This window comes from Centroberyx gerrardi, chromosome 1 (genome assembly GCF_048128805.1).
Source record: "Centroberyx gerrardi isolate f3 chromosome 1, fCenGer3.hap1.cur.20231027, whole genome shotgun sequence".
NCBI lineage: Eukaryota > Metazoa > Chordata > Actinopteri > Beryciformes > Berycidae > Centroberyx > Centroberyx gerrardi.
In genome coordinates this window covers 36,988,168-37,013,893 of record NC_135997.1, presented here as the reverse complement: position 1 = coordinate 37,013,893, position 25,726 = coordinate 36,988,168, and the positions used below count along the sequence as shown (strand labels likewise).

At 42.3% G+C, this 25,726-nt stretch overlaps 5 protein-coding genes across 5 annotated transcripts; all 5 read right to left on the bottom strand.

Moving 5' to 3' along the window:
• Positions 1 to 2,384: 2,384 nt before the first annotated feature.
• LOC139923007 (hatching enzyme 1.2-like) lies at positions 2,385 to 3,188 on the bottom strand. The gene has a single exon (XM_071913680.2). It carries the CDS (start codon positions 3,183 to 3,185, stop codon positions 2,385 to 2,387), a length of 801 nt encoding a protein of 266 aa, XP_071769781.2. The 5' UTR covers positions 3,186 to 3,188.
• A 2,569-nt stretch (positions 3,189 to 5,757) lies between these two features.
• LOC144542325 (high choriolytic enzyme 1-like) lies at positions 5,758 to 6,561 on the bottom strand. The gene has a single exon (XM_078288422.1). It carries the CDS (start codon positions 6,556 to 6,558, stop codon positions 5,758 to 5,760), a length of 801 nt encoding a protein of 266 aa, XP_078144548.1. The 5' UTR covers positions 6,559 to 6,561.
• Positions 6,562 to 9,241: 2,680 nt separating this feature from the next.
• On the bottom strand, positions 9,242 to 10,045 carry LOC144542182 (high choriolytic enzyme 1-like). Its single transcript, XM_078287966.1, has one exon. It carries the CDS (start codon positions 10,040 to 10,042, stop codon positions 9,242 to 9,244), a length of 801 nt encoding a protein of 266 aa, XP_078144092.1. The 5' UTR covers positions 10,043 to 10,045.
• Positions 10,046 to 12,725: 2,680 nt separating this feature from the next.
• LOC144542178 (high choriolytic enzyme 1-like) lies at positions 12,726 to 13,529 on the bottom strand. The gene has a single exon (XM_078287940.1). It carries the CDS (start codon positions 13,524 to 13,526, stop codon positions 12,726 to 12,728), a length of 801 nt encoding a protein of 266 aa, XP_078144066.1. The 5' UTR covers positions 13,527 to 13,529.
• A 3,177-nt stretch (positions 13,530 to 16,706) lies between these two features.
• LOC139910192 (high choriolytic enzyme 1-like) lies at positions 16,707 to 17,510 on the bottom strand. Its single transcript, XM_071897413.2, has one exon. It carries the CDS (start codon positions 17,505 to 17,507, stop codon positions 16,707 to 16,709), a length of 801 nt encoding a protein of 266 aa, XP_071753514.2. The 5' UTR covers positions 17,508 to 17,510.
• Between the last annotated feature and the right edge of the window lie 8,216 nt (positions 17,511 to 25,726).

Sequence of the window (25,726 nt, the reverse complement as noted above, 5' to 3'; positions counted from 1 at the left end):
GTCTTACTGTAAAAGTAATTTTGTGTTTCTGATAACGGAGTTTCATGTGAATGGAGAGTGAGAGAGTGAGAGAGAGGGTGAATTTAGCCTGAAATGAGACATTTAACATTTCACTTTACATTTTTACATTTTCAGAATATACTGTCTCTTACGCCATTGCAACAAATCCATAGCCTTCCACCAGGAATTCACTCATTCCAAATGGGAGAGTTCGTTACTGCTGCGCTATTGCGTTGGGTTTACAATGCAGATGCAATGCATTGCGCTGTGTTGCATGCGTTGGATTTATCCGTCAAATGCAGATAAACCTTGCATGCTACTCTTGCAAACGTTTATGTTACGGAAACAGTGTCTTCACAGCGTTACACTCTCTCTGAGATCCCAGTCTTTGTCTCACTCTGATCAGAATGCACAGAACACTTGATAGATTTACTGTACTTTTCTGCTTTCTACACCTTTTACACCTGAATGCTTGTTGAAAGATACTATACAGTGGAGAAAATTGTAATTAAACACTGTCTTACTTGTACTGTGGCAACACCTGAAACTCCACTACAGCTGAAACTTTGATGTTATATTTATATACTGTATTTTAAAGAAAAACTTTTGGACATGTTCTGGATGCTCAAACAAGGATTAAAGGGAATGATAACTACCTCTGTGTAATACAGACTAATCTTCCATTCTGAAATAAAAGACTCTGAATCTTCACATCAAGTGTTAAGAGTCATTGAAGAACGTGTGGCCTCTTCTTATGATCCTCTGACTGGTGCGCTGCCAAGAACAATATACTGACTACCAAACCATCCTGAAAATCATGGAAATGGAAGGGTTTAAAAAGACTTTTAAAAGAAAAAATTAAATGCCATATTTGTATTGATGCGAAGGCTTATACTGAAACATACCCTGCTGTCACCGTCAATAAAAATATGGTGTAGCTAATTGAGGTCAAGTCTTGCCTAATTATATTTTAAAGTCTTGAAGTACCAAAATGGTATTTACCATTATACACCACACAAAGAAGCATCAAGAAAGTGCCAGGTGATGAGATCAGAGAGGGAGTCAGTAGCTTGATACAATGCAAAAATACAAAGGGCTTTTCTAGGCACCAGAGTCTGCATATTAAATGTGCAGATGAAACAATGAATTGCATTGGGGATAAATGAGTTCATGGTTCTTTTCTTCTTGATTTTAGAGACTCTGCACCCAAAGGGCATCAGCTCAAACCTCCAACCAGTGCAGTCAGTCAATAAAGTAATATTTCATGTTGCAACACACCAATACTTTGTTCAGTGTTGGATGCTTACAACACACTAACATTTTCACTTTAAAACTCAGAAAAGACATTCCTTTGAAACTCTTTATTAGCATTTTTTCTGTTAAGCCCGTCACCTGGTTGGCACGAGGGGTTGTGGACGCTGCCACCAGAAAACAACAAGCCTTGGCAAAAGCAGGACAGGGGGTTAACAAAAAGCAGATGAGAAACATAGTTTGGAAGGAAAGGAGAAGGAAGATGAGGCAGTAAGAAGCAGCTCGCCGAGACCAGGGGGTCACATGTCAGCAACAGACTCACTGAAAGACTGTGAAAATGTCATGTCAGCAATAGGCTCATTGAAAGATGTCATGTCAGCAACAGGCTCGCCGAAAGATTGTAATGTATGTGACCATATTTAGCTGTGATTCAGCTTGCTTGCTAACTGAAATGTAATGTTTGATTTAACTAAAGACAGTGTCCACCTATAAGAAAACAGGACACGCCTTTAACTGTTTTAATCATCAGGAATATGTTAAAATATGATGAGAAGGGTGGTAAGAAAAACACCCCGCAGAAGCTTGCTATATATATCCAGCTTGCTTGCTGAAGAGACAGATGCACTTCTTCCCTTTTCTCTGCGCCGGGGACTGAGAAAGGTAAGCCTGCAGACACTTTTTCAGGGGTAATAGTTTGCTCTCACCAGGGCGACCTGTTTAAACTTGGTTGACTAAAACAAAGTCTAGATACAGAGATAGGTCATAAATCTAACAAAGTTAAAACTACTAACCTTCTCTCTTGGGGGAACTCAGGGAATATCCCTTTTCCGGCTTCTAGGCCTACGGGAGCTAAGGTTGGGTTAGTGACCAAGGGCAAAGGGCCTTAGGGACGAGTGACAATAATACAGGGTCAGTTTAAGTGGGGCCTAGGCATGGCAAGCCTGCCTGTGTAAATCCATTGATTGTGTTATTGATTGATCTTAATTTGGTGCGCTCAGCCAATCAAACTTAGGGTTATACAATAAGACATCGGTACTCAAGCAATAGTAACACACACACACAAACACAGCTTAACGTTCAGACACAGATCAAATAAAACCCAATTATTGATGTAAGAACCTTTCCTAATGTTCTTAGCAGCCGTAGAGCCGGTTGATCCTCAGGATGTCGACGCGGGACATGCCCTGCCTCTGGCCGATCTGGACCCTGGGGTTGGGGATGGGGGTGATGCTGTCCCTCCCATACTGGATGGAGAAGGCTGTTCTCCCATAGTGCATGATGGAGGAGTAGTCGTAGGGAGTGTCCAGGTTGTTGGTGCGCTGCCTGTGGAAGTTGTAGGCCATCCGCGGGTCGATGTTCTCCCAGTTGATGCGGACGTACTGGTCGCGGTCGCTCCTGGTCTGCTCGTGCTGGAAGCCCAGAGCGTGGTTGATCTCGTGCTGGATGATGCCGTGGTAGAGGCAGCCCTGCTTGTTGAGAGAGAGGACCTGCATGCCTCCCGTTTTGCCCAGAGACGAGAAGCAGCCGTCTCTGTTCTCGATGCTGATGAAGTCGCGCTGGTTCGTACGGGGAACGAAGCGGATGCAGGTGCTGCTGTGGAAGGACTTCATGGCCCTGTCGATCTTCTGCCTGTCCCAGCTGGAGAAGACGCCGCTCATTGTGAAGGGGATGGTCACCATGCCGTTGGAGGCTTTCCTCCACAGGCAGCTGTTGCTCCAACACGTCATGGCGTTTCTGGTTCTGGGTGCCACCAAGTCACCCTCCAGCAGGATCTCACTGGAGCCGTTGTTGGAGGCCAAGATCCTGGTGCCGATGTCTATAGCGTCGGCCTCGGGGTCGTCAACTTGGACCTCTGACCCGCTTCCTTCCTCCATGAAAGGAAGAGCCCGGGAGAGGCCGAGCAGCAACAGCAGGAGGCCGAGAGAGGGATTCATCTTCAGGTTTTTGTCTGGTAGCTTCTTGGCTCTGAGCTTCTCTGCAAATGTCCTGGAGATGCTGTGGAGAGACTCCTTGCAGCTTGATGCTTGAGTCTGCTCAGTCCTGCTCTTTTATACTCTTCTTAACAGGTGTGTCTGCTGGAGGATTAAGGGTTGGGGTCCAGACTGCTAGGCCTAAATAAACCTCTGAAGGGAGGACGCCACGCACAAACCCACAGTTTCAACATGGTTTCTTATTTCTGCTCATTAAAAGGATGACGAGGGCTGGTTTACAGGGACATATTTATCTAAACACCTGATGATGAATGCTTAAAGAACAATGAAGGAAAAAGAACACATTAAGGTTTCCTTTAAATGATTAAGACCATTTATGGACTTTGTTAATGGCTGCTGGGTTTTTGATGGAAGGTTTTTGTGTTCAGGTAAGAGCAAACCACAAAATGGAGAGAAACATGTTCAGTGAAAAAGATTTTCCATCACTGCAGAAGACTGACTCCAGGATGGAGACTGGTGATAGATATTTGATATTTCATGTTGCAACACACCAATACTCTGTTCAGTGTTGGATGCTCACAACACAAACATTTTCACTTTAAAACTTGACTTTCCCTGAAATATTGCCCATAGTTATGAGGTGTGTCCTTTTTCTAGACTTGTAGCAGTGGATCACACTCAAAAACACAGTTCATGAACTAAATTACTTCTAACATCTTTCATTAATGATGGCGCCATGTAGTCTGTTTAATCTACAGACTGTGTTTTTGAGTCCGAACCAATGCTCCAAGTCTTGAATGATCCTACTTGGTTTCACACATCCAAATAAAGTTCATGTAACAGTGGATCTGGTTGAACACGCTGGTGTTGCCTCTCTGTTTCCTTTCTGTACGTGATCTGTTTATCTCTTTGTTGACAATATTCTCTTTTTGGCAACATCCGTTCTGTTAAGTCATGATTAATCATGATGCATTATATATAGTCCCTCATTGATTCTTTGACTTAAGTCTACAGAGCGATCCAACTCAGGTGAGTTTGGCATTTTGAAACAACACAGTACTGGACAGTAATAACCATCAATACTAATGGGAAGCCATACTAAGAGGATGGCCTGGTACCGTGTATGGGTAGGATATAATGCATGGCAAATATAGTTTAAATCAGTAGTCTAAATAATTGATTCAGATGAATGTGGCATTGTGTCTGTGTATGGTTGTGCTCTGTGTGATCACACGGAACATTTTTACCTGAACACCTTATGTTGTGGTGAACCATTTCTTAAAGACTTTACATCATCTACATTAAACTCACTCGAAATTAACCAGCACATTTATATCTTCATTCCTTTGGAACTCTTTGTTAGTATTTCTTCCATAGAGCTTATTTCAGTGTGTACAGTTCATGGATTATGTTATTGATTGATCTTACTTAGGTGTGTTGAACCAATCAAACATAGTGGGTTATACAATAAGACATCAATACTCAAGCATAATAGTGATGTAAGAACCCTTTCTAATTTTCTTAGCAGCCACAGAGCAGGTTGATCCTCAGGATGTTGAGGTGGGACATGGTTTCATGAATGAAATGAAACCACCTGAGCAGGGAAAATCATTCTGTGTTTGAACTGTTCACCACTCTGCATATGCAGCTGGTGACGGGCATTGCGTTGTTTTAAGAGGTCAGGAGCAAAAAAGGTTGCAATCCAGTGCTGTGGATGACTGTATATTACATGTTGTTTATGTTTATATGATAGTTGTACATCCTCCTCCAGGGTCCCAGGTTTGATCCCCCATAATCCCAAGTTGCTCTACCCTGTTTGAAGTGTCGGTGAGCAAGACTCTGAATCCCTACCGGTCTCACCAGAGCGGTGGAATGTTGTAGCAGTGGCCATTTGCCCTCAACTCCGATGACCAGGATTCCATTCACAAATAATTCCAAGAAGACTTCTACCATGAGGGAAGTTTAAATTTGTAGATATTTTTTCTTATTTAACCATGGCCAAAGCCTTTCCCTAACCATAACCAAGTTCTTTTAGTTGTGGAACCTTAACCGTAACTTTAACGGAAACCTTTAGAAAAGTTTTTTTGCTTGACTAAACCTGACAGCTGTGAAAATTGCGCGTTCAATTCTTTCTATTGTCACATAATCCAATGTTTGGTGGAGGAATGTAATCTTGACGTAAGTTGAGTTTGTCTCATGAGATCATGTTGCATCAGCTCAAACCTCCAACCAGGACAGTCAATAAAGGCATATTTCATGTTGCAACACACCAATACTCCAGTTCTGGATGCTCGCAATGCACATTTTCACTTTCAAACTCAGAAAAGACATTCCTTTGAAACTCTTTATTAGTATTTCTTCCATAGAGCTTATTTCAGTGTGTACAATGAATTGTTTGTGTTGTTGATTGGTCTTAATTAGGTGTGTTGAACCAATCAAACTTATACACTAAGAAATCAATACTCAAGCATAGTAACACACACACAAACACAGCTTAGCCCTCAGACACAGATGAAATCAAAGACAATAGATTTAATGAAGTAGACGGATGATGTAAGAACCTTTCCTAATGTTCTTAGCAGCCGTAGAGCCGGTTGATCCTCTGGATGTCGATGCGGGACATGCCCTGCCTCTGGCCGATCTGGACCCTGGGGTTGGGGATGGGGGTGATGCTGTCCCTCCCGTACTGGATGGAGAAGGCTGTTCTCCCATAGTGCATGATGGAGGAGTAGTCGTAGGGAGTGCCTAGGTTGTTGGTGCGCTGCCTGTGGAAGTTGTAGGCCATCCGCGGGTCGATGTTCTCCCAGTTGATGCGGACGTACTGGTCGCGGTCGCTCCTGGTCTGCTCGTGCTGGAAGCCCAGAGCGTGGTTGATCTCGTGCTGGATGATGCCGTGGTAGAGGCAGCCCTGCTTGTTGAGAGAGAGGACCTGCATGCCTCCCGTTTTGCCCAGAGACGAGAAGCAGCCGTCTCTGTTCTCGATGCTGATGAAGTCGCGCTGGTTCGTACGGGGAACGAAGCGGATGCAGGTGCTGCTGTGGAAGGACTTCATGGCCCTGTCGATCTTCTGCTTGTCCCAGCTGGAGAAGACGCCGCTCATTGTGAAGGGGATGGTCACCATGCCGTTGGAGGCTTTCCTCCACAGGCAGCTGTTGCTCCAACACGTCATGGCGTTTCTGGTTCTGGGTGCCACCAAGTCACCCTCCAGCAGGATCTCACTGGAGCCGTTGTTGGAGGCCAAGATCCTGGTGCCGATGTCTATAGCGTCGGCCTCGGGGTCGTCAACTTGGACCTCTGACCCGCTTCCTTCCTCCATGAAAGGAAGAGCCCGGGAGAGGCCGAGCAGCAGCAGCAGGAGGCCCAGAGAGGGATTCATCTTCAGGTTTTTGTCTGGTAGCTTCTTGGCTCTGAGCTTCTCTGCAAATGTCCTGGAGATGCTGTGGAGAGACTCCTTGCAGCTTGATGCTTGAGTCTGCTCAGTCCTGCTCTTTTATACTCTTCTTAACAGGTGTGTCTGCTGGAGGATTAAGGGTTGGGGTCCAGACTGCTAGGCCTAAATAAACCTCTGAAGGGAGGACGCCACGCACAAACCCACAGTTTCAACATGGTTTCTTATTTCTGCTCATTAAAAGGATGACGAGGGCTGGTTTACAGGGACATATTTATCTAAACACCTGATGATGAATGCTTAAAGAACAATGAAGGAAAAAGAACACATTAAGGTTTCCTTTAAATGATTAAGACCATTTATGAAGTATCAGACCGGAGAGGAGTGTACAAACTGGTCATCCATGTCAGAGTCACTGAGAGCTGCACTACAATACTGAACGGACATTCACTGTTCATTTTTTCAGGACTTTGTTAATGGCTGCTGGATTTTTGATGGAAGGTTTTTGTGTTCAGGTAAGAGCAAACCACAGAATGGAGAGAAACATGTTCAGTGAAAAAGATTTTCCATCACTGCAGAAGACTGACTCCAGGATGGAGACTGGTGATAGATATTTGATATTTCATGTTGCAACACACCAATACTCTGTTCAGTGTTGGATGCTCACAACACAAACATTTTCACTTTAAAACTTGACTTTCCCTGAAATATTGCCCATAGTTATGAGGTGTGTCCTTTTTCTAGACTTGTAGCAGTGGATCACACTCAAAAACACAGTTCATGAACTAAATGACTTCCAACATCTTTCATTAATGATGGCGCCATACAGTCTGTTTAATCTACAGACTGTGTTTTTGAGTCCGAACCAATGCTCCAAGTCTTGAATGATCCTACTTGGTTTCACACATCCAAATAAAGTTCATGTAACAGTGGATCTGGTTGAACACGCTGGTGTTGCCTCTCTGTTTCCTTTCTGTATGTGATCTGTTTATCTCTTTGTTGACAATATTCTCTTTTTGGCAACATCCGTTCTGTTAAGTCATGATTAATCATGATGCATTATATATAGTCCCTCATTGATTCTTTGACTTAAGTCTACAGAGCGATCCAACTCAGGTGAGTTTGGCATTTTGAAACAACACAGTACTGGACAGTAATAACCATCAATACTAATGGGAAGCCATACTAAGAGGATGGCCTGGTACCGTGTATGGGTAGGATATAATGCATGGCAAATATATAAAATATAGTTTAAATCAGTAGTCTAAATAATTGATTCAGATGAATGTGGCGTTGTGTCTGTGTATGGTTGTGCTCTGTGTGATCACACGGAACATTTTTACCTGAACACCTTATGTTGTGGTGAACCATTTCTTAAAGACTTTACATCATCTACATTAAACTCACTCGAAATTAACCAGCACATTTATATCTTCATTCCTTTGGAACTCTTTGTTAGTATTTCTTCCATAGAGCTTATTTCAGTGTGTACAGTTCATGGATTATGTTATTGATTGATCTTACTTAGGTGTGTTGAACCAATCAAACATAGTGGGTTATACAATAAGACATCAATACTCAAGCATAATAGTGATGTAAGAACCCTTTCTAATTTTCTTAGCAGCCACAGAGCAGGTTGATCCTCAGGATGTTGAGGTGGGACATGGTTTCATGAATGAAATGAAACCACCTGAGCAGGGAAAATCATTCTGTGTTTGAACTGTTCACCACTCTGCATATGCAGCTGGTGACGGGCATTGCGTTGTTTTAAGAGGTCAGGAGCAAAAAAGGTTGCAATCCAGTGCTGTGGATGACTGTATATTACATGTTGTTTATGTTTATATGATAGTTGTACATCCTCCTCCAGGGTCCCAGGTTTGATCCCCCGTAATCCCAAGTTGCTCTACCCTGTTTGAAGTGTCCGTGAGCAAGACTCTGAATCCCTACCGGTCTCACCAGAGCGGTGGAATGTTGTAGCAGTGGCCATTTGCCCTCAACTCCGATGACCAGGATTCCATTCACAAATAATTCCAAGAAGACTTCTACCATGAGGGAAGTTTAAATTTGTAGATATTTTTTCTTATTTAACCATGGCCAAAGCCTTTCCCTAACCATAACCAAGTTCTTTTAGTTGTGGAACCTTAACCGTAACTTTAACGGAAACCTTTAGAAAAGTTTTTTTGCTTGACTAAACCTGACAGCTGTGAAAATTGCGCGTTCAATTCTTTCTATTGTCACATAATCCAATGTTTGGTGGAGGAATGTAATCTTGACATAAATTGAGTTTGTCTCATGAGATCATGTTGCATCAGCTCAAACCTCCAACCAGGACAGTCAATAAAGGCATATTTCATGTTGCAACACACCAATACTCCAGTTCTGGATGCTCGCAATGCACATTTTCACTTTCAAACTCAGAAAAGACATTCCTTTGAAACTCTTTATTAGTATTTCTTCCATAGAGCTTATTTCAGTGTGTACAATGAATTGTTTGTGTTGTTGATTGGTCTTAATTAGGTGTGTTGAACCAATCAAACTTATACACTAAGAAATCAATACTCAAGCATAGTAACACACACACAAACACAGCTTAGCCCTCAGACACAGATGAAATCAAAGACAATAGATTTAATGAAGTAGACGGATGATGTAAGAACCTTTCCTAATGTTCTTAGCAGCCGTAGAGCCGGTTGATCCTCTGGATGTCGATGCGGGACATGCCCTGCCTCTGGCCGATCTGGACCCTGGGGTTGGGGATGGGGGTGATGCTGTCCCTCCCGTACTGGATGGAGAAGGCTGTTCTCCCATAGTGCATGATGGAGGAGTAGTCGTAGGGAGTGCCTAGGTTGTTGGTGCGCTGCCTGTGGAAGTTGTAGGCCATCCGCGGGTCGATGTTCTCCCAGTTGATGCGGACGTACTGGTCGCGGTCGCTCCTGGTCTGCTCGTGCTGGAAGCCCAGAGCGTGGTTGATCTCGTGCTGGATGATGCCGTGGTAGAGGCAGCCCTGCTTGTTGAGAGAGAGGACCTGCATGCCTCCCGTTTTGCCCAGAGACGAGAAGCAGCCGTCTCTGTTCTCGATGCTGATGAAGTCGCGCTGGTTCGTACGGGGAACGAAGCGGATGCAGGTGCTGCTGTGGAAGGACTTCATGGCCCTGTCGATCTTCTGCCTGTCCCAGCTGGAGAAGACGCCGCTCATTGTGAAGGGGATGGTCACCATGCCGTTGGAGGCTTTCCTCCACAGGCAGCTGTTGCTCCAACACGTCATGGCGTTTCTGGTTCTGGGTGCCACCAAGTCACCCTCCAGCAGGATCTCACTGGAGCCGTTGTTGGAGGCCAAGATCCTGGTGCCGATGTCTATAGCGTCGGCCTCGGGGTCGTCAACTTGGACCTCTGACCCGCTTCCTTCCTCCATGAAAGGAAGAGCCCGGGAGAGGCCGAGCAGCAGCAGCAGGAGGCCGAGAGAGGGATTCATCTTCAGGTTTTTGTCTGGTAGCTTCTTGGCTCTGAGCTTCTCTGCAAATGTCCTGGAGATGCTGTGGAGAGACTCCTTGCAGCTTGATGCTTGAGTCTGCTCAGTCCTGCTCTTTTATACTCTTCTTAACAGGTGTGTCTGCTGGAGGATTAAGGGTTGGGGTCCAGACTGCTAGGCCTAAATAAACCTCTGAAGGGAGGACGCCACGCACAAACCCACAGTTTCAACATGGTTTCTTATTTCTGCTCATTAAAAGGATGACGAGGGCTGGTTTACAGGGACATATTTATCTAAACACCTGATGATGAATGCTTAAAGAACAATGAAGGAAAAAGAACACATTAAGGTTTCCTTTAAATGATTAAGACCATTTATGAAGTATCAGACCGGAGAGGAGTGTACAAACTGGTCATCCATGTCAGAGTCACTGAGAGCTGCACTACAATACTGAACGGACATTCACTGTTCATTTTTTCAGGACTTTGTTAATGGCTGCTGGATTTTTGATGGAAGGTTTTTGTGTTCAGGTAAGAGCAAACCACAGAATGGAGAGAAACATGTTCAGTGAAAAAGATTTTCCATCACTGCAGAAGACTGACTCCAGGATGGAGACCGGTGATAGATATTTGATATTTCATGTTGCAACACACCAATACTCTGTTCAGTGTTGGATGCTCACAACACAAACATTTTCACTTTAAAACTTGACTTTCCCTGAAATATTGCCCATAGTTATGAGGTGTGTCCTTTTTCTAGACTTGTAGCAGTGGATCACACTCAAAAACACAGTCCATGAACTAAATGACTTCCAACATCTTTCATTAATGATGGCGCCATACAGTCTGTTTAATCTACAGACTGTGTTTTTGAGTCCGAACCAATGCTCCAAGTCTTGAATGATCCTACTTGGTTTCACACATCCAAATAAAGTTCATGTAACAGTGGATCTGGTTGAACACGCTGGTGTTGCCTCTCTGTTTCCTTTCTGTATGTGATCTGTTTATCTCTTTGTTGACAATATTCTCTTTTTGGCAACATCCGTTCTGTTAAGTCATGATTAATCATGATGCATTATATATAGTCCCTCATTGATTCTTTGACTTAAGTCTACAGAGCGATCCAACTCAGGTGAGTTTGGCATTTTGAAACAACACAGTACTGGACAGTAATAACCATCAATACTAATGGGAAGCCATACTAAGAGGATGGCCTGGTACCGTGTATGGGTAGGATATAATGCATGGCAAATATATAAAATATAGTTTAAATCAGTAGTCTAAATAATTGATTCAGATGAATGTGGCGTTGTGTCTGTGTATGGTTGTGCTCTGTGTGATCACACGGAACATTTTTACCTGAACACCTTATGTTGTGGTGAACCATTTCTTAAAGACTTTACATCATCTACATTAAACTCACTCGAAATTAACCAGCACATTTATATCTTCATTCCTTTGGAACTCTTTGTTAGTATTTCTTCCATAGAGCTTATTTCAGTGTGTACAGTTCATGGATTATGTTATTGATTGATCTTACTTAGGTGTGTTGAACCAATCAAACATAGTGGGTTATACAATAAGACATCAATACTCAAGCATAATAGTGATGTAAGAACCCTTTCTAATTTTCTTAGCAGCCACAGAGCAGGTTGATCCTCAGGATGTTGAGGTGGGACATGGTTTCATGAATGAAATGAAACCACCTGAGCAGGGAAAATCATTCTGTGTTTGAACTGTTCACCACTCTGCATATGCAGCTGGTGACGGGCATTGCGTTGTTTTAAGAGGTCAGGAGCAAAAAAGGTTGCAATCCAGTGCTGTGGATGACTGTATATTACATGTTGTTTATGTTTATATGATAGTTGTACATCCTCCTCCAGGGTCCCAGGTTTGATCCCCCGTAATCCCAAGTTGCTCTATCCTGTTTGAAGTGTCGGTGAGCAAGACTCTGAATCCCTACCGGTCTCACCAGAGCGGTGGAATGTTGTAGCAGTGGCCATTTGCCCTCAACTCCGATGACCAGGATTCCATTCACAAATAATTCCAAGAAGACTTCTACCATGAGGGAAGTTTTAATTTGTAGATATTTTTTCTTATTTAACCATGGCCAAAGCCTTTCCCTAACCATAACCAAGTTCTTTTAGTTGTGGAACCTTAACCGTAACTTTAACGGAAACCTTTAGAAAAGTTTTTTTGCTTGACTAAACCTGACAGCTGTGAAAATTGCGCGTTCAATTCTTTCTATTGTCACATAATCCAATGTTTGGTGGAGGAATGTAATCTTGACATAAGTTGAGTTTGTCTCATGAGATCATGTTGCATCAGCTCAAACCTCCAACCAGGACAGTCAATAAAGGCATATTTCATGTTGCAACACACCAATACTCCAGTTCTGGATGCTCGCAATGCACATTTTCACTTTCAAACTCAGAAAAGACATTCCTTTGAAACTCTTTATTAGTATTTCTTCCATAGAGCTTATTTCAGTGTGTACAATGAATTGTTTGTGTTGTTGATTGGTCTTAATTAGGTGTGTTGAACCAATCAAACTTATACACTAAGAAATCAATACTCAAGCATAGTAACACACACACAAACACAGCTTAGCCCTCAGACACAGATGAAATCAAAGACAATAGATTTAATGAAGTAGACGGATGATGTAAGAACCTTTCCTAATGTTCTTAGCAGCCGTAGAGCCGGTTGATCCTCTGGATGTCGATGCGGGACATGCCCTGCCTCTGGCCGATCTGGACCCTGGGGTTGGGGATGGGGGTGATGCTGTCCCTCCCGTACTGGATGGAGAAGGCTGTTCTCCCATAGTGCATGATGGAGGAGTAGTCGTAGGGAGTGCCTAGGTTGTTGGTGCGCTGCCTGTGGAAGTTGTAGGCCATCCGCGGGTCGATGTTCTCCCAGTTGATGCGGACGTACTGGTCGCGGTCGCTCCTGGTCTGCTCGTGCTGGAAGCCCAGAGCGTGGTTGATCTCGTGCTGGATGATGCCGTGGTAGAGGCAGCCCTGCTTGTTGAGAGAGAGGACCTGCATGCCTCCCGTTTTGCCCAGAGACGAGAAGCAGCCGTCTCTGTTCTCGATGCTGATGAAGTCGCGCTGGTTCGTACGGGGAACGAAGCGGATGCAGGTGCTGCTGTGGAAGGACTTCATGGCCCTGTCGATCTTCTGCCTGTCCCAGCTGGAGAAGACGCCGCTCATTGTGAAGGGGATGGTCACCATGCCGTTGGAGGCTTTCCTCCACAGGCAGCTGTTGCTCCAACACGTCATGGCGTTTCTGGTTCTGGGTGCCACCAAGTCACCCTCCAGCAGGATCTCACTGGAGCCGTTGTTGGAGGCCAAGATCCTGGTGCCGATGTCTATAGCGTCGGCCTCGGGGTCGTCAACTTGGACCTCTGACCCGCTTCCTTCCTCCATGAAAGGAAGAGCCCGGGAGAGGCCGAGCAGCAACAGCAGGAGGCCGAGAGAGGGATTCATCTTCAGGTTTTTGTCTGGTAGCTTCTTGGCTCTGAGCTTCTCTGCAAATGTCCTGGAGATGCTGTGGAGAGACTCCTTGCAGCTTGATGCTTGAGTCTGCTCAGTCCTGCTCTTTTATACTCTTCTTAACAGGTGTGTCTGCTGGAGGATTAAGGGTTGGGGTCCAGACTGCTAGGCCTAAATAAACCTCTGAAGGGAGGACGCCACGCACAAACCCACAGTTTCAACATGGTTTCTTATTTCTGCTCATTAAAAGGATGACGAGGGCTGGTTTACAGGGACATATTTATCTAAACACCTGATGATGAATGCTTAAAGAACAATGAAGGAAAAAAAACACATTAAGGTTTCCTTTAAATCAGCGGTGCTCACACTTTTTCAGCATGCGAGCTACTTATAAAATGACCAAGTCACAAAGATCTACCCACTACAAAAATTATTGCGATGGTAGACTGGCAGATGAGGCAAACGCACTTGGAAAATGACATCGTGAAAAAAAAGTCCACCTCCCATTCCATATGAAAGTGATATGTTTTTGTCTTCTTACTTGGTCCAGCAACCCCACTCATTTTTGATGGTCATAAGCTTTCTTTAGTTTTAAAGAAAAAAGCGAGGGCTTAAAATTGGAGATAACTCGCTGACTAGCTTGTTAGTTTTGCTGCACTTAGCGCCTTTTTGCGCATGCGCGGTGACCTAAAGGTCAGAAAAATTTAGTTGTCATCTGACTGGCTGCCCTGTATGTCAATCAAAAAAAAAAATAGACGTCTATAGACGTCTATTTTTTTAATGTCATGCGATCTACCAATACACTTTTGCGATCGACTGGTAGATCGCAATCGACGTATTGAGCACCCCTGCTTTAAATGATTAAGACCATTTATGAAGTATCAGACCGGAGAGGAGGGTACAAACTGGTCATCCATGTCAGAGTCACTGAGAGCTGCACTACAATACTGAACGGACATTCACTGTTCATTTTTTCAGGACTTTGTTAATGGCTGCTGGGTTTTTGATGGAAGGTTTTTGTGTTCAGGTAAGAGCAAACCACAAAATGGAGAGAAACATGTTCAGTGAAAAAGATTTTCCATCACTGCAGAAGACTGACTCCAGGATGGAGACCGGTGATAGATATTTGATATTTCATGTTGCAACACACCAATACTCTGTTCAGTGTTGGATGCTCACAACACAAACATTTTCACTTTAAAACTTGACTTTCCCTGAAATATTGCCCATAGTTATGAGGTGTGTCCTTTTTCTAGACTTGTAGCAGTGGATCACACTCAAAAACACAGTCCATGAACTAAATGACTTCCGACATCTTTCATTAATGATGGCGCCATACAGTCTGTTTAATCTACAGACTGTGTTTTTGAGTCCGAACCAATGCTCCAAGTCTTGAATGATCCTACTTGGTTTCACACATCCAAATAAAGTTCATGTAACAGTGGATCTGGTTGAACGCGCTGGTGTTGCCTCTCTGTTTCCTTTCTGTACGTGATCTGTTTATCTCTTTGTTGACAATATTCTCTTTTTGGCAACATCCGTTCTGTTAAGTCATGATTAATCATGATGCATTATATATAGTCCCTCATTGATTCTTTGACTTAAGTCTACAGAGCGATCCAACTCAGGTGAGTTGGGCATTTTGAAACAACACAGTACTGGACAGTAATAACCATCAATACTAATGGGAAGCCATACTAAGAGGATGGCCTGGTACCGTGTATGGGTAGGATATAATGCATGGCAAATATAGTTTAAATCAGTAGTCTAAATAATTGATTCAGATGAATGTGGCGTTGTGTCTGTGTATGGTTGTGCTCTGTGTGATCACACGGAACATTTTTACCTGAACACCTTATGTTGTGGTGAACCATTTCTTAAAGACTTTACATCATCTACATTAAACTCACTCGAAATTAACCAGCACATTTATATCTTCATTCCTTTGGAACTCTTTGTTAGTATTTCTTCCTTAGAGCTTATTTCAGTGTGTACAGTTCATCGATTATGTTATTGATTGATCTTACTTAGGTGTGTTGAACCAATCAAACATAGTGGGTTATACAATAAGACATCAATACTCAAGCATAATAGTGATGTAAGAACCCTTTCTAATTTTCTTAGCAGCCACAGAGCAGGTTGATCCTCAGGATGTTGAGGTGGGACATGGTTTCATGAATGAAATGAAACCACCTGAGCAGGGAAAATCATTCTTTGGTTGAACTGTTCACCACTCTGCATATGCAGCTGGTGACGGGCATTGCGTTGTTTTAAGAGGTCAGGAGCAAAAAAGGTTGCAGTCCAGTGCTGTGGATGACTGTATATTACATGTTGTTTATGTTTATATGATAGTTGTACATCCTCCTCCAGGGTCCCAGGTTTGATCCCCCGTAATCCCAAGTTGCTCTACCCTGTTTGAAGTGTCGGTGAGCAAGACTCTGAATCCCTACCGGTCTCACCACAGCGGTGGAATGTTGTAGCAGTGGCCATTTGCCCTCAACTCCGATGACCAGGATTCCATTCACAAATAATTCCAAGAAGACTTCTACCATGAGGGAAGTTTAAATTTGTAGATATTTTTTCTTATTTAACCATGGCCAAAGCCTTTCCCTAACCATAACCAAGTTCTTTTAGTTGTGGAACCTTAACCGTAACTTTAACGGAAACCTTTAGAAAAGTTTTTTTGCTTGACTAAACCTGACAGCTGTGAAAATTGCGCATTCAATTCTTTCTATTGTCACATAATCCAATGTTTGGTGGAGGAATGTAATCTTGACATAAATTGAGTTTGTCTCATGAGATCATGTTGCATCAGCTCAAACCTCCAACCAGGACAGTCAATAAAGGCATATTTCATGTTGCAACACACCAATACTCCAGTTCTGGATGCTCGCAATGCACATTTTCACTTTCAAACTCAGAAAAGACATTCCTTTGAAACTCTTTATTTGTATTTCTTCCATAGAGCTTATTTCAGTGTGTACAATGAATTGTTTGTGTTGTTGATTGGTCTTAATTAGGTGTGTTGAACCAATCAAACTTATACACTAAGAAATCAATACTCAAGCATAGTAACACACACACAAACACAGCTTAGCCCTCAGACACAGATGAAATCAAAGACAATAGATTTAATGAAGTAGACGGATGATGTAAGAACCTTTCCTAATGTTCTTAGCAGCCGTAGAGCCGGTTGATCCTCTGGATGTCGATGCGGGACATGCCCTGCCTCTGGCCGATCTGGACCCTGGGGTTGGGGATGGGGGTGATGCTGTCCCTCCCGTACTGGACGGAGAAGGCTGTTCTCCCATAGTGCATGATGGAGGAGTAGTCGTAGGGAGTGCCTAGGTTGTTGGTGCGCTGCCTGTGGAAGTTGTAGGCCATCCGCGGGTCGATGTTCTCCCAGTTGATGCGGACGTACTGGTCGCGGTCGCTCCTGGTCTGCTCGTGCTGGAAGCCCAGAGCGTGGTTGATCTCGTGCTGGATGATGCCGTGGTAGAGGCAGCCCTGCTTGTTGAGAGAGAGGACCTGCATGCCTCCCGTTTTGCCCAGAGACGAGAAGCAGCCGTCTCTGTTCTCGATGCTGATGAAGTCGCGCTGGTTCGTACGGGGAACGAAGCGGATGCAGGTGCTGCTGTGGAAGGACTTCATGGCCCTGTCGATCTTCTGCTTGTCCCAGCTGGAGAAGACGCCGCTCATTGTGAAGGGGATGGTCACCATGCCGTTGGAGGCTTTCCTCCACAGGCAGCTGTTGCTCCAACACGTCATGGCGTTTCTGGTTCTGGGTGCCACCAAGTCACCCTCCAGCAGGATCTCACTGGAGCCGTTGTTGGAGGCCAAGATCCTGGTGCCGATGTCTATAGCGTCGGCCTCGGGGTCGTCAACTTGGACCTCTGACCCGCTTCCTTCCTCCATGAAAGGAAGAGCCCGGGAGAGGCCGAGCAGCAGCAGCAGGAGGCCGAGAGAGGGATTCATCTTCAGGTTTTTGTCTGGTAGCTTCTTGGCTCTGAGCTTCTCTGCAAATGTCCTGGAGATGCTGTGGAGAGACTCCTTGCAGCTTGATGCTTGAGTCTGCTCAGTCCTGCTCTTTTATACTCTTCTTAACAGGTGTGTCTGCTGGAGGATTAAGGGTTGGGGTCCAGACTGCTAGGCCTAAATAAACCTCTGAAGGGAGGACGCCATGGACAAACCCATAGTTTCAACATGGTTTCTTATTTCTGCTCATTAAAAGGATGACGAGGGCTGGTTTACAGGGACATATTTATCTAAACACCTGATGATGAATGCTTAAAGAACAATGAAGGAAAAAGAACACATTAAGGTTTCCTTTAAATAATTAAGACCATTTATGAAGTATCAGACCGGAGAGGAGTGTACAAACTGGTCATCCATGTCAGAGTCACTGAGAGCTGCACTAATACTGGACAGAGAATTTTGTCTGATCCATCTCATATTCTCCACGCCGAGTACGAGCTCGTACCCTCTGGCAGACGATATAGAGTACCCCAATGTAAACTCAACCGTTTTAAAAACTCATTTGTGCCTACCTCAATTAAAATTTTAAATAATGTTGCTTGAGGCTGCAGGGGTTGTGCGATAGCTTCATAGTGTTCTTATCACTGGTTGTGTAATATGTGCAATATGTGTAATATGTGCAATATGTGTAATGTGCAATATGTGTAATTTGTGGTTGTGATTTGCTACAGTATGTGTTGCTTTGTTATACGTTGTTTGTTTTTTACTATTACTACTATGGAGGCAGTTATATGTGTGCAGCATTTGTGTCCAAGACAAATTTCCCCATGGGGACAATAAAGTATATTGTATTGTATTGTATTGTATTGTATTGTATTGTACAGACATTCACTGTTACTTTTTTCAGGACTTTGCTAATGGCTGCTGGGTCTTTGATGGAGGGTTTTTGTGTTGCGGTTAATTCTGAATAACAACAAGTTTCCCATACCAGACATTTTACAATATTTGAATTGGGAAGAAAATCCACTTCTTCAATTGCTAAAGTTGAAATTGAATTCAACCTTGCTTTGGTATACTGTTGGTACACTGTTTGGTATACTGTATACTCTGGATCATTGGTTCATTAATCACACGGTTGCAACATAATTTTGTGGGGTCACAAGATGATTTATGGGATAGCAAAAAAGTGGTGCAGCTGAGTCGGGATTGGCTCTCCTATTAATAAATGACTTCTGATTGGTGGAGCTGATTTCAGGCTCTTAGGACTCTCCTACCCAGAATGCCTCTGTTGTGTCAGGAAGTTTGTCAGGAACTAACTATAGAGAGCCTAAGTCCCTCCCCTTCCGCTGTCCCCCATGGGACCTTATTTCGGAAAAAATATGTACGGTAGTCAACGGCGAGAGACAAATAATTGTTTGATCCCATTTGAATTGTGCCATGAATTACACATATGATGTTTTGTCAATTTAAAAGATAATTTTGCAAGTCAAGAAAGTCGCAGTTTGTCGTAAAACAGTAAAGTAACGTTTAGTTTTGTGTGAAACCGCTCAGTGAACTACATCTCTCGTCTCGCACGATATACGTCACCGACACAAACATGGAACGAAACATACGAAACACACAGGCATCGTTAACGTTAGCCCCCACTGTACTAAAACTATTCTAAACCAGTTTAAATCCGTTCTTGCTGTCTACCTTCCAGGTTGTGTATAATACTCCTGCTATCTGAGAGGGACTGAGCTTCAGCGGCTCTGGGTAGCTTGTGGAGAGAGAAAGTTACGTCACTTTTGGGTGTGTAGTCTTTCTAATTACGTATTTTCACAGTCTTATACTTCAACAGTCTTACGACAAACTGCGACTTTCTTGACTTGCAAAATTATCTTTTAAATTGACAAAACATCATATGTGTAATTCATGGCACAATTCAAACGGGATCAAACAATTATTTGTCTCTCGCCGTTGACTACCGTACATATTTTTTCCGAAATAAGGTCCCATGGTGGTCCACCGGAAGGGGAGGGACTTAGGCTCTCTATAGTAGAAGGCTGAGATTTAGGAACAAACAGAGACTGCATCTAGGCCTTTTTCAGTGACCTGTGTCTGACCTCTGACCATCCTGTTGAGAGGGGTAGGTGAGAAGATTCATTTCCCCCTCAAGGATCAACAGACTATCACAAAGAATAGGGCTTTCATGTGACATAATCCTGTCTGTGGAAGCCATATTGGACGTCCTCGATTTGTGAAGAGCTGATTGTGTTTGTAAACGTAGCCTACAACATCTCAACAGAATCGAATAGACACGGTTAATTTCTGTGCTGTGTTTGACTGGGAACTGATCATTTCATCACTGATCCATCTGATTGATTTAGTGTTTAGATTAGCTTGTTAGCTAGCTAACCATAGTATCTGGTCAGCTAACCATCACTGTCTTGTTGTTAACACACATGATTAGCACACTGGGTAACGTATCTTGTAGCAGCTAGCGTCTTTGCTAACTAGCTAGCTCTCTGTTTCTAGCCTGGTTGTCAGAGATTTAGGCCTTAATTGTCCACACTAATCTGGTAGTAGTCAAACAGGCTATATATTTTCCATGACTTTGGCAGTCTTGTAGTCGTTCAATTACTTTCAAAAGCAGCTCAACTTTGTGGTCTGTCCAGATAGAGAAGTCTTGCTTACTTTTGTCGTGATTTGGACATCTTGTTGGCGCTTAAGACTCTCTCTACGCTGCAGTAGCTTAACAACACTTCTGTAAACAGTGGTATGCTCAATAGGGTAGATTTCACCGTTTTCCTATCTTTTCAGTGTGGACGGGAAACTTTTAGAAAACGGCCTGGAAATGCTAGTGTAGACGGAAACGCAAATGACAAGAAAACGCCGTTTTCAAATTTACCCGGATTAGTGTGGACAAGGCCTGAGACTTTATTGACAGACAATTCTCCAATGTTCCTCCATGATGGCGTCAGCTGTGGATGCTGGGAGATTTGTGACGCAAGTACAACAGGTAAGAAATAGAAAAGACCCATAAGAAGTCTTCATGAGTCAAGAGTCACAGTGGATAGAAAAAAACAAGTTATTTAATCATTTTACAATCAGTTGACACTGCAATAATGCTCAATACGACACAGAGTAGACTGAGCAGAAAATGGAAGACGATATGAAAGCTGATGGTATGGTACAGATCTGAGAGGAATGTCAAAGCAATGGGGTGCTTTCATTGTTACAAAGCCATAGAAAATATTCTTTAATTAACAAGTGTATGCATTGTCCTACACACATGCGACTTGATGGTCCTGGTGGTAACTGATGACGTTATGATCATCACTGCATGAAAGAACAGGTCTATCAAACACACCAACAAAATGTAACTCAGGCAATCGTGTCATTCTTTGACGAGACAAGCTGAACATTTCTGATTCATAATTGCATACAAAGAAGTTAAGACCAAACATGACATGAAGGTCCACACTGCAAAAAACAGCCATTTTAGCAAGTTTGATTTCTTGTAATCTTGAAGTCTTGTAATCTTGTTTTTCAAAAAATAAATGGATAAAAGCAACCAAGGGAATTTTCTTCAAACATATTTTTTCACTTTCTCAAAGACAGATTGTCTGACTTAATGAGTTGAAACTGCTTGTAAATTCTGAATGAGATAAAACAGAATATAATTTTTTTAATGGATCTACCAGGAGACAGTACCAGATATATACCAAACATCTGATGAAAGGGCAGATAGAACATTTAGGAGTCGGCTTACAATAATAATAACTAATGATAACTATATTTGCATAGCACTTTTCTTAAAGTTACAAAGTGCTGTAAAATAAAAGGAACAAGACAAACATTTCAACATCCCATCGGCTATAATGAAGGGAAGTTTTGCACTGCCGGCTCCACTAACACCCAGAGCCTGTTAAAGCTGACTCAGCAAAATTCAGAAACCGTATTGGACTCCCAAGAAACAAATTAACAATACTATAAGTATAATGAAAGCTGTAACAAGTTATCAGTTAAATGCAAACTTATAAAACTGAGTTTTTTCAATTGTGCCTTCAAAGAAGATACAGAGTTCGCTAAATGTATTTCCTATTTTTTTTTTTACATTTATGTAATGATTTCAGTTTTATGTATTGAGCAGTGGAGCGCTGTGGAATAACACAGGGTTCCTACACAGATTCAATTAAAAAAAAATCAAGACTTCTTCCACACCTGAATTTCTGGATTTGATTTGAAGATTTTGAGTATGATTTACACACACAGCCGTCTTCAACAGCTCTACAAACCATATCACACTACAGATGAACATTATTCTTCACAGAGTTTCAGAATATGTAAGATGACAGAGGTCTAAGGTGCACTTTTTTGTATATCATGACAATACAACAATATTTTTCCATATATTTCCAGACTTTCCAGACCTGTGTAGGAACCCTAAATACAATACTGGATGGCTTTTAAAAACGACTGATCTCTTTCAACGATCATTACTTTAGCAAAATCTCTGGAAAATGCCCGCTGCCATTTGGACTCACAGTTCTCAGTCCTACAATCTGAAACTAATGACAAGTTTTGATTTCCTTCATTTAAACTCTGATTGACAACTGATTGATACTTTGCGTGTAATATGTATTTGTTAAAAGCACCTTTTATCAGAAAGCACATACGCACATACAGCGCACACACACACACACACACACACACACACACACACACACACACAGAGGACATAAAGTGCAGCTGGAGGAGGGACTAATACTGCTGCAGTGGGTTTGTAAACAATACACAATCGTTTAACACTAAAAAATGGAAGAGTAACAGAAGAACGAGAATTCACACACAGCGGCTGTATAGAATTCCTCTATGAAATGTAACAGAAATTAGTAATACACAACATATCTTTGCCACTGAAGAGCAAACAAGCATGCATCGAGTGGTTTTCCTATGGTTTCACGAGCAGAGTAATACGCCAGTCTGATATTTTCTAGGATAAAATACAAAAATAGAATACCATACTTAACTATACCAAAGTCTGCATTAACACACAAAAAGAAACAACAGAGGTTGTTTGTCTGCTGCCGCTTCATTAAGCACTTCATGAGTCCGCTCTTAACAAGGACGAGTCGTCTTCAACACATCAGTCTGCACAGACACACACCTGCAGTCACGTTTCAACATGCCAGTGACACACTGACACACTTTGTTATCACGGGTTTTGTTGAAAAGTGACACAGATATATGTTGTTCTGACCAACACACACCAACTGTAGCATCACTAGCCCAGTAAAGCTCATATTTAATGTCTAGCATCTCAGAAATGAAACAGATGGGGATTTTTTTTTTTTAGTCATGTTGATTCTGATTGTGTCGGATCATACATCATATATGTAGTTTAGTATAGCATAACTGTGATGAACTCTTTGGGAGTTTGGCTCACTGGTCTCCTTACCCAATATGTGACGAGAGGATTATGTGTCTCTGCTCTGTCATGCTAACACTTTAGCATACAGTATGTTAAGTAATCGTAGGTAACTAGCATTATCCAAACTATGAAGATAAACCTTTTAGTAATTTAAAGTTGGTACTGGTTTTTATTCTCTGGCCTGTAGATTCATAACTTCTGAAAACAAAATCTTAATCTTCATCATTAATGCAGTCCATTACAAATCAACAGCACAAAAACTTTAGTTGTCTAGCTAACTTTGTTCACTGTGTGAACAAAACAAGTTATGCTTGAAGTCTCGCGGGAAGAGAGATCTTCAGCCATTTAAAGTATTTCCTAATAGTTCATTCTTTTTGTGTATTTTACCAATTCAATAAACAAGCCTGGCAGGTTTAGATGTTCATTAAAAAAAAACTTAGAGCTGCTACAACTTCTCATTTTCTCACTCTTAGGATAATGCTAGTCATCTAAGATTACTTAACACACTGTGTGCTAAAGCGTTAGCATGCGCTCCAGACACACAGAGGATTTTGGTGCCGATCCTCAGATATTGGGTAAAGAGACCGATGGGACAAACTCCCACAAAGTCTGTGTTAGTCCTGTGATATCTCTGAGATCTGCATCATGGGCATGTTGGTGTGAATTTGCACTGTGCCCTCGCTGTGCTGAAAGTGACACATCATTTTTAAGAGTGTATCTGCTACCAAAGGTTGTTTGTACTGCTGACTCCGGGAGCCGAGGCAAGGCCTTTTCAGTGAATGGAATGCAATAAAGTCTTGGAGTCAAACACAAAAACAACATTCTGCTTTTAAGAAGACACTTAACGCCGGTTAGAAAACATCACTCAGCTCCCAAACTCACAGCTGTTAAGCGGATGTGGGCTGCCAGTGGTTTTAGCTCCTGTGAGTCTCTGATTGAGCGGCCTGCGGTCAGGAAGACTTGGACTTGTCTTTTAGTATTGCACGTTTTAAAAAACATCGGCTCTACAGTGTTTTATAGCTCCTGTTCAAACAGCTGCTGTCGGAATGAAAACCTAGCATCTCCAAAAAATAATTTCTCAGGAATTAAGATTAGTCATCTTATTTTCTGGTTGATGATTATACATTTTTGAAATTACACAATGGGTGCTGGTTGAGTTTGGTGAGCCGTCATTAAAGGTCCCATATTACAGGAATTCAAACTTTCCTCTATTGATATACAATTGATATATTGATCAAAGATGTTAAATGAAGACATCGTTAAATTGGATTTTGTTTGAGTGATTAAATTTAAAGTTATTACATTTTCAAAACCCCATCCTTTTTTTCCCAGTCAGTTTCAGTCTAACTCCAGGAAACGCATCACAGCTGGACTCGCTCCTGATTGGCTCGCTCACTAAAGAATGACTGAAATCCGGGCAATCAGGCCAGTTTGCAGCATTTGAACTGGAAAGCCTCCACTCAGCAGGTTTACCTCATTTGAATTTGGAGCTGCTACTGTCGGCCAATCAGGAGCCAGTATTGTGAGACTTGGTCTTCACATTCGTTCAGTTTAACTCAATTCAATTCAACTTTGAACTAAACTACTTTATCTGCAGAACATCATGAAGAACATTATTCTGATCCTGAGACAGAGGGGAGTTGAAAACTAAACCATGAAAACTGAATAATATGGAACCTTTAAACCTTTAAAATCACATGTAATCTGACCCATTAGGATAAAACATGAGGAGATACGAGGTTTGTCTCCTGACAGCAGCCAAATACAGTGCAATGAAAATGTGATGAGCAAGAAAATGCTTCTCATTTTCTAACATGGAGGTCAAATTAAAATGAAACTTCATATATTCCTACATGCATTCTGACAAAGATTTGAAATAACGACCGCAGAAACACAAACTGGTCCAAAATCTGAAGAGGTCATGAGTTCAGTCGAGGAAACCGCATCAACGTCCTCTACGCTGTTCTGACAGCAGCGGTTCTCAAGCTTTATGGATCATAACTAACCCTAAAAAAACAACAACAAAAATGTGATGCCTGCCCACAACCCCCCTGTTGTGGATGTAAACATGCTTTGACACCAAATGATGATTTGTTTTCATTTTACTCGATTAGGCTTGACACCACAAATATTCATTATTTCACAAGGAAAAGGCTTTTATCACAAATATTAAAAACACAATAGTAAATTTGTTGGAAAGTTAGTTTTTGCATCCCCAGGTTGAGAACCACTGTAACAGACTGATTGTGTTTCTGGGTTTTTCCACCAGGATCAAACTGACGCAGGTTGATGTGTAAAAGCCACACATTCACTCACTGAAGGGTTTCACTCCAATATGCTAGATATTTTTAATCCTTAACTTCTGTTAAGGATTAAGGATTTGTTCCACAAACGGGGTCATTTTTTGGAAGCAACGGCTACTTTAATAATATTCCAAAATGTGTTTTTTCTTCCTGCCAGCAATCATTTCATCAAGTTTCACTTTTTTCAAATAGTAGATACTCTCATTTTGGAATGAAACTCTTCAGTTGAATTTTCATTTCTAAGTCTCCAGTGCTATTGCAAAATGTAAATGATTATAGAAAGTTTATAGAAAATACACGAACACGCAAAAACACGAAAGACAGTTATTGACAGATATACTTCACCTCAACAAGTGGTTCGATCGGCTTTGGTAGAAAATAAAACCAACGTGACGTTTTTTCCCCTCTTGGTTTTTTGTCCCGTCAGATGGTTCAGTCCCCAGCTGCTGCTCTTCTTCAGTCTTTATCACGCATTTTCTTTTCAACAAGCAGAATTACGA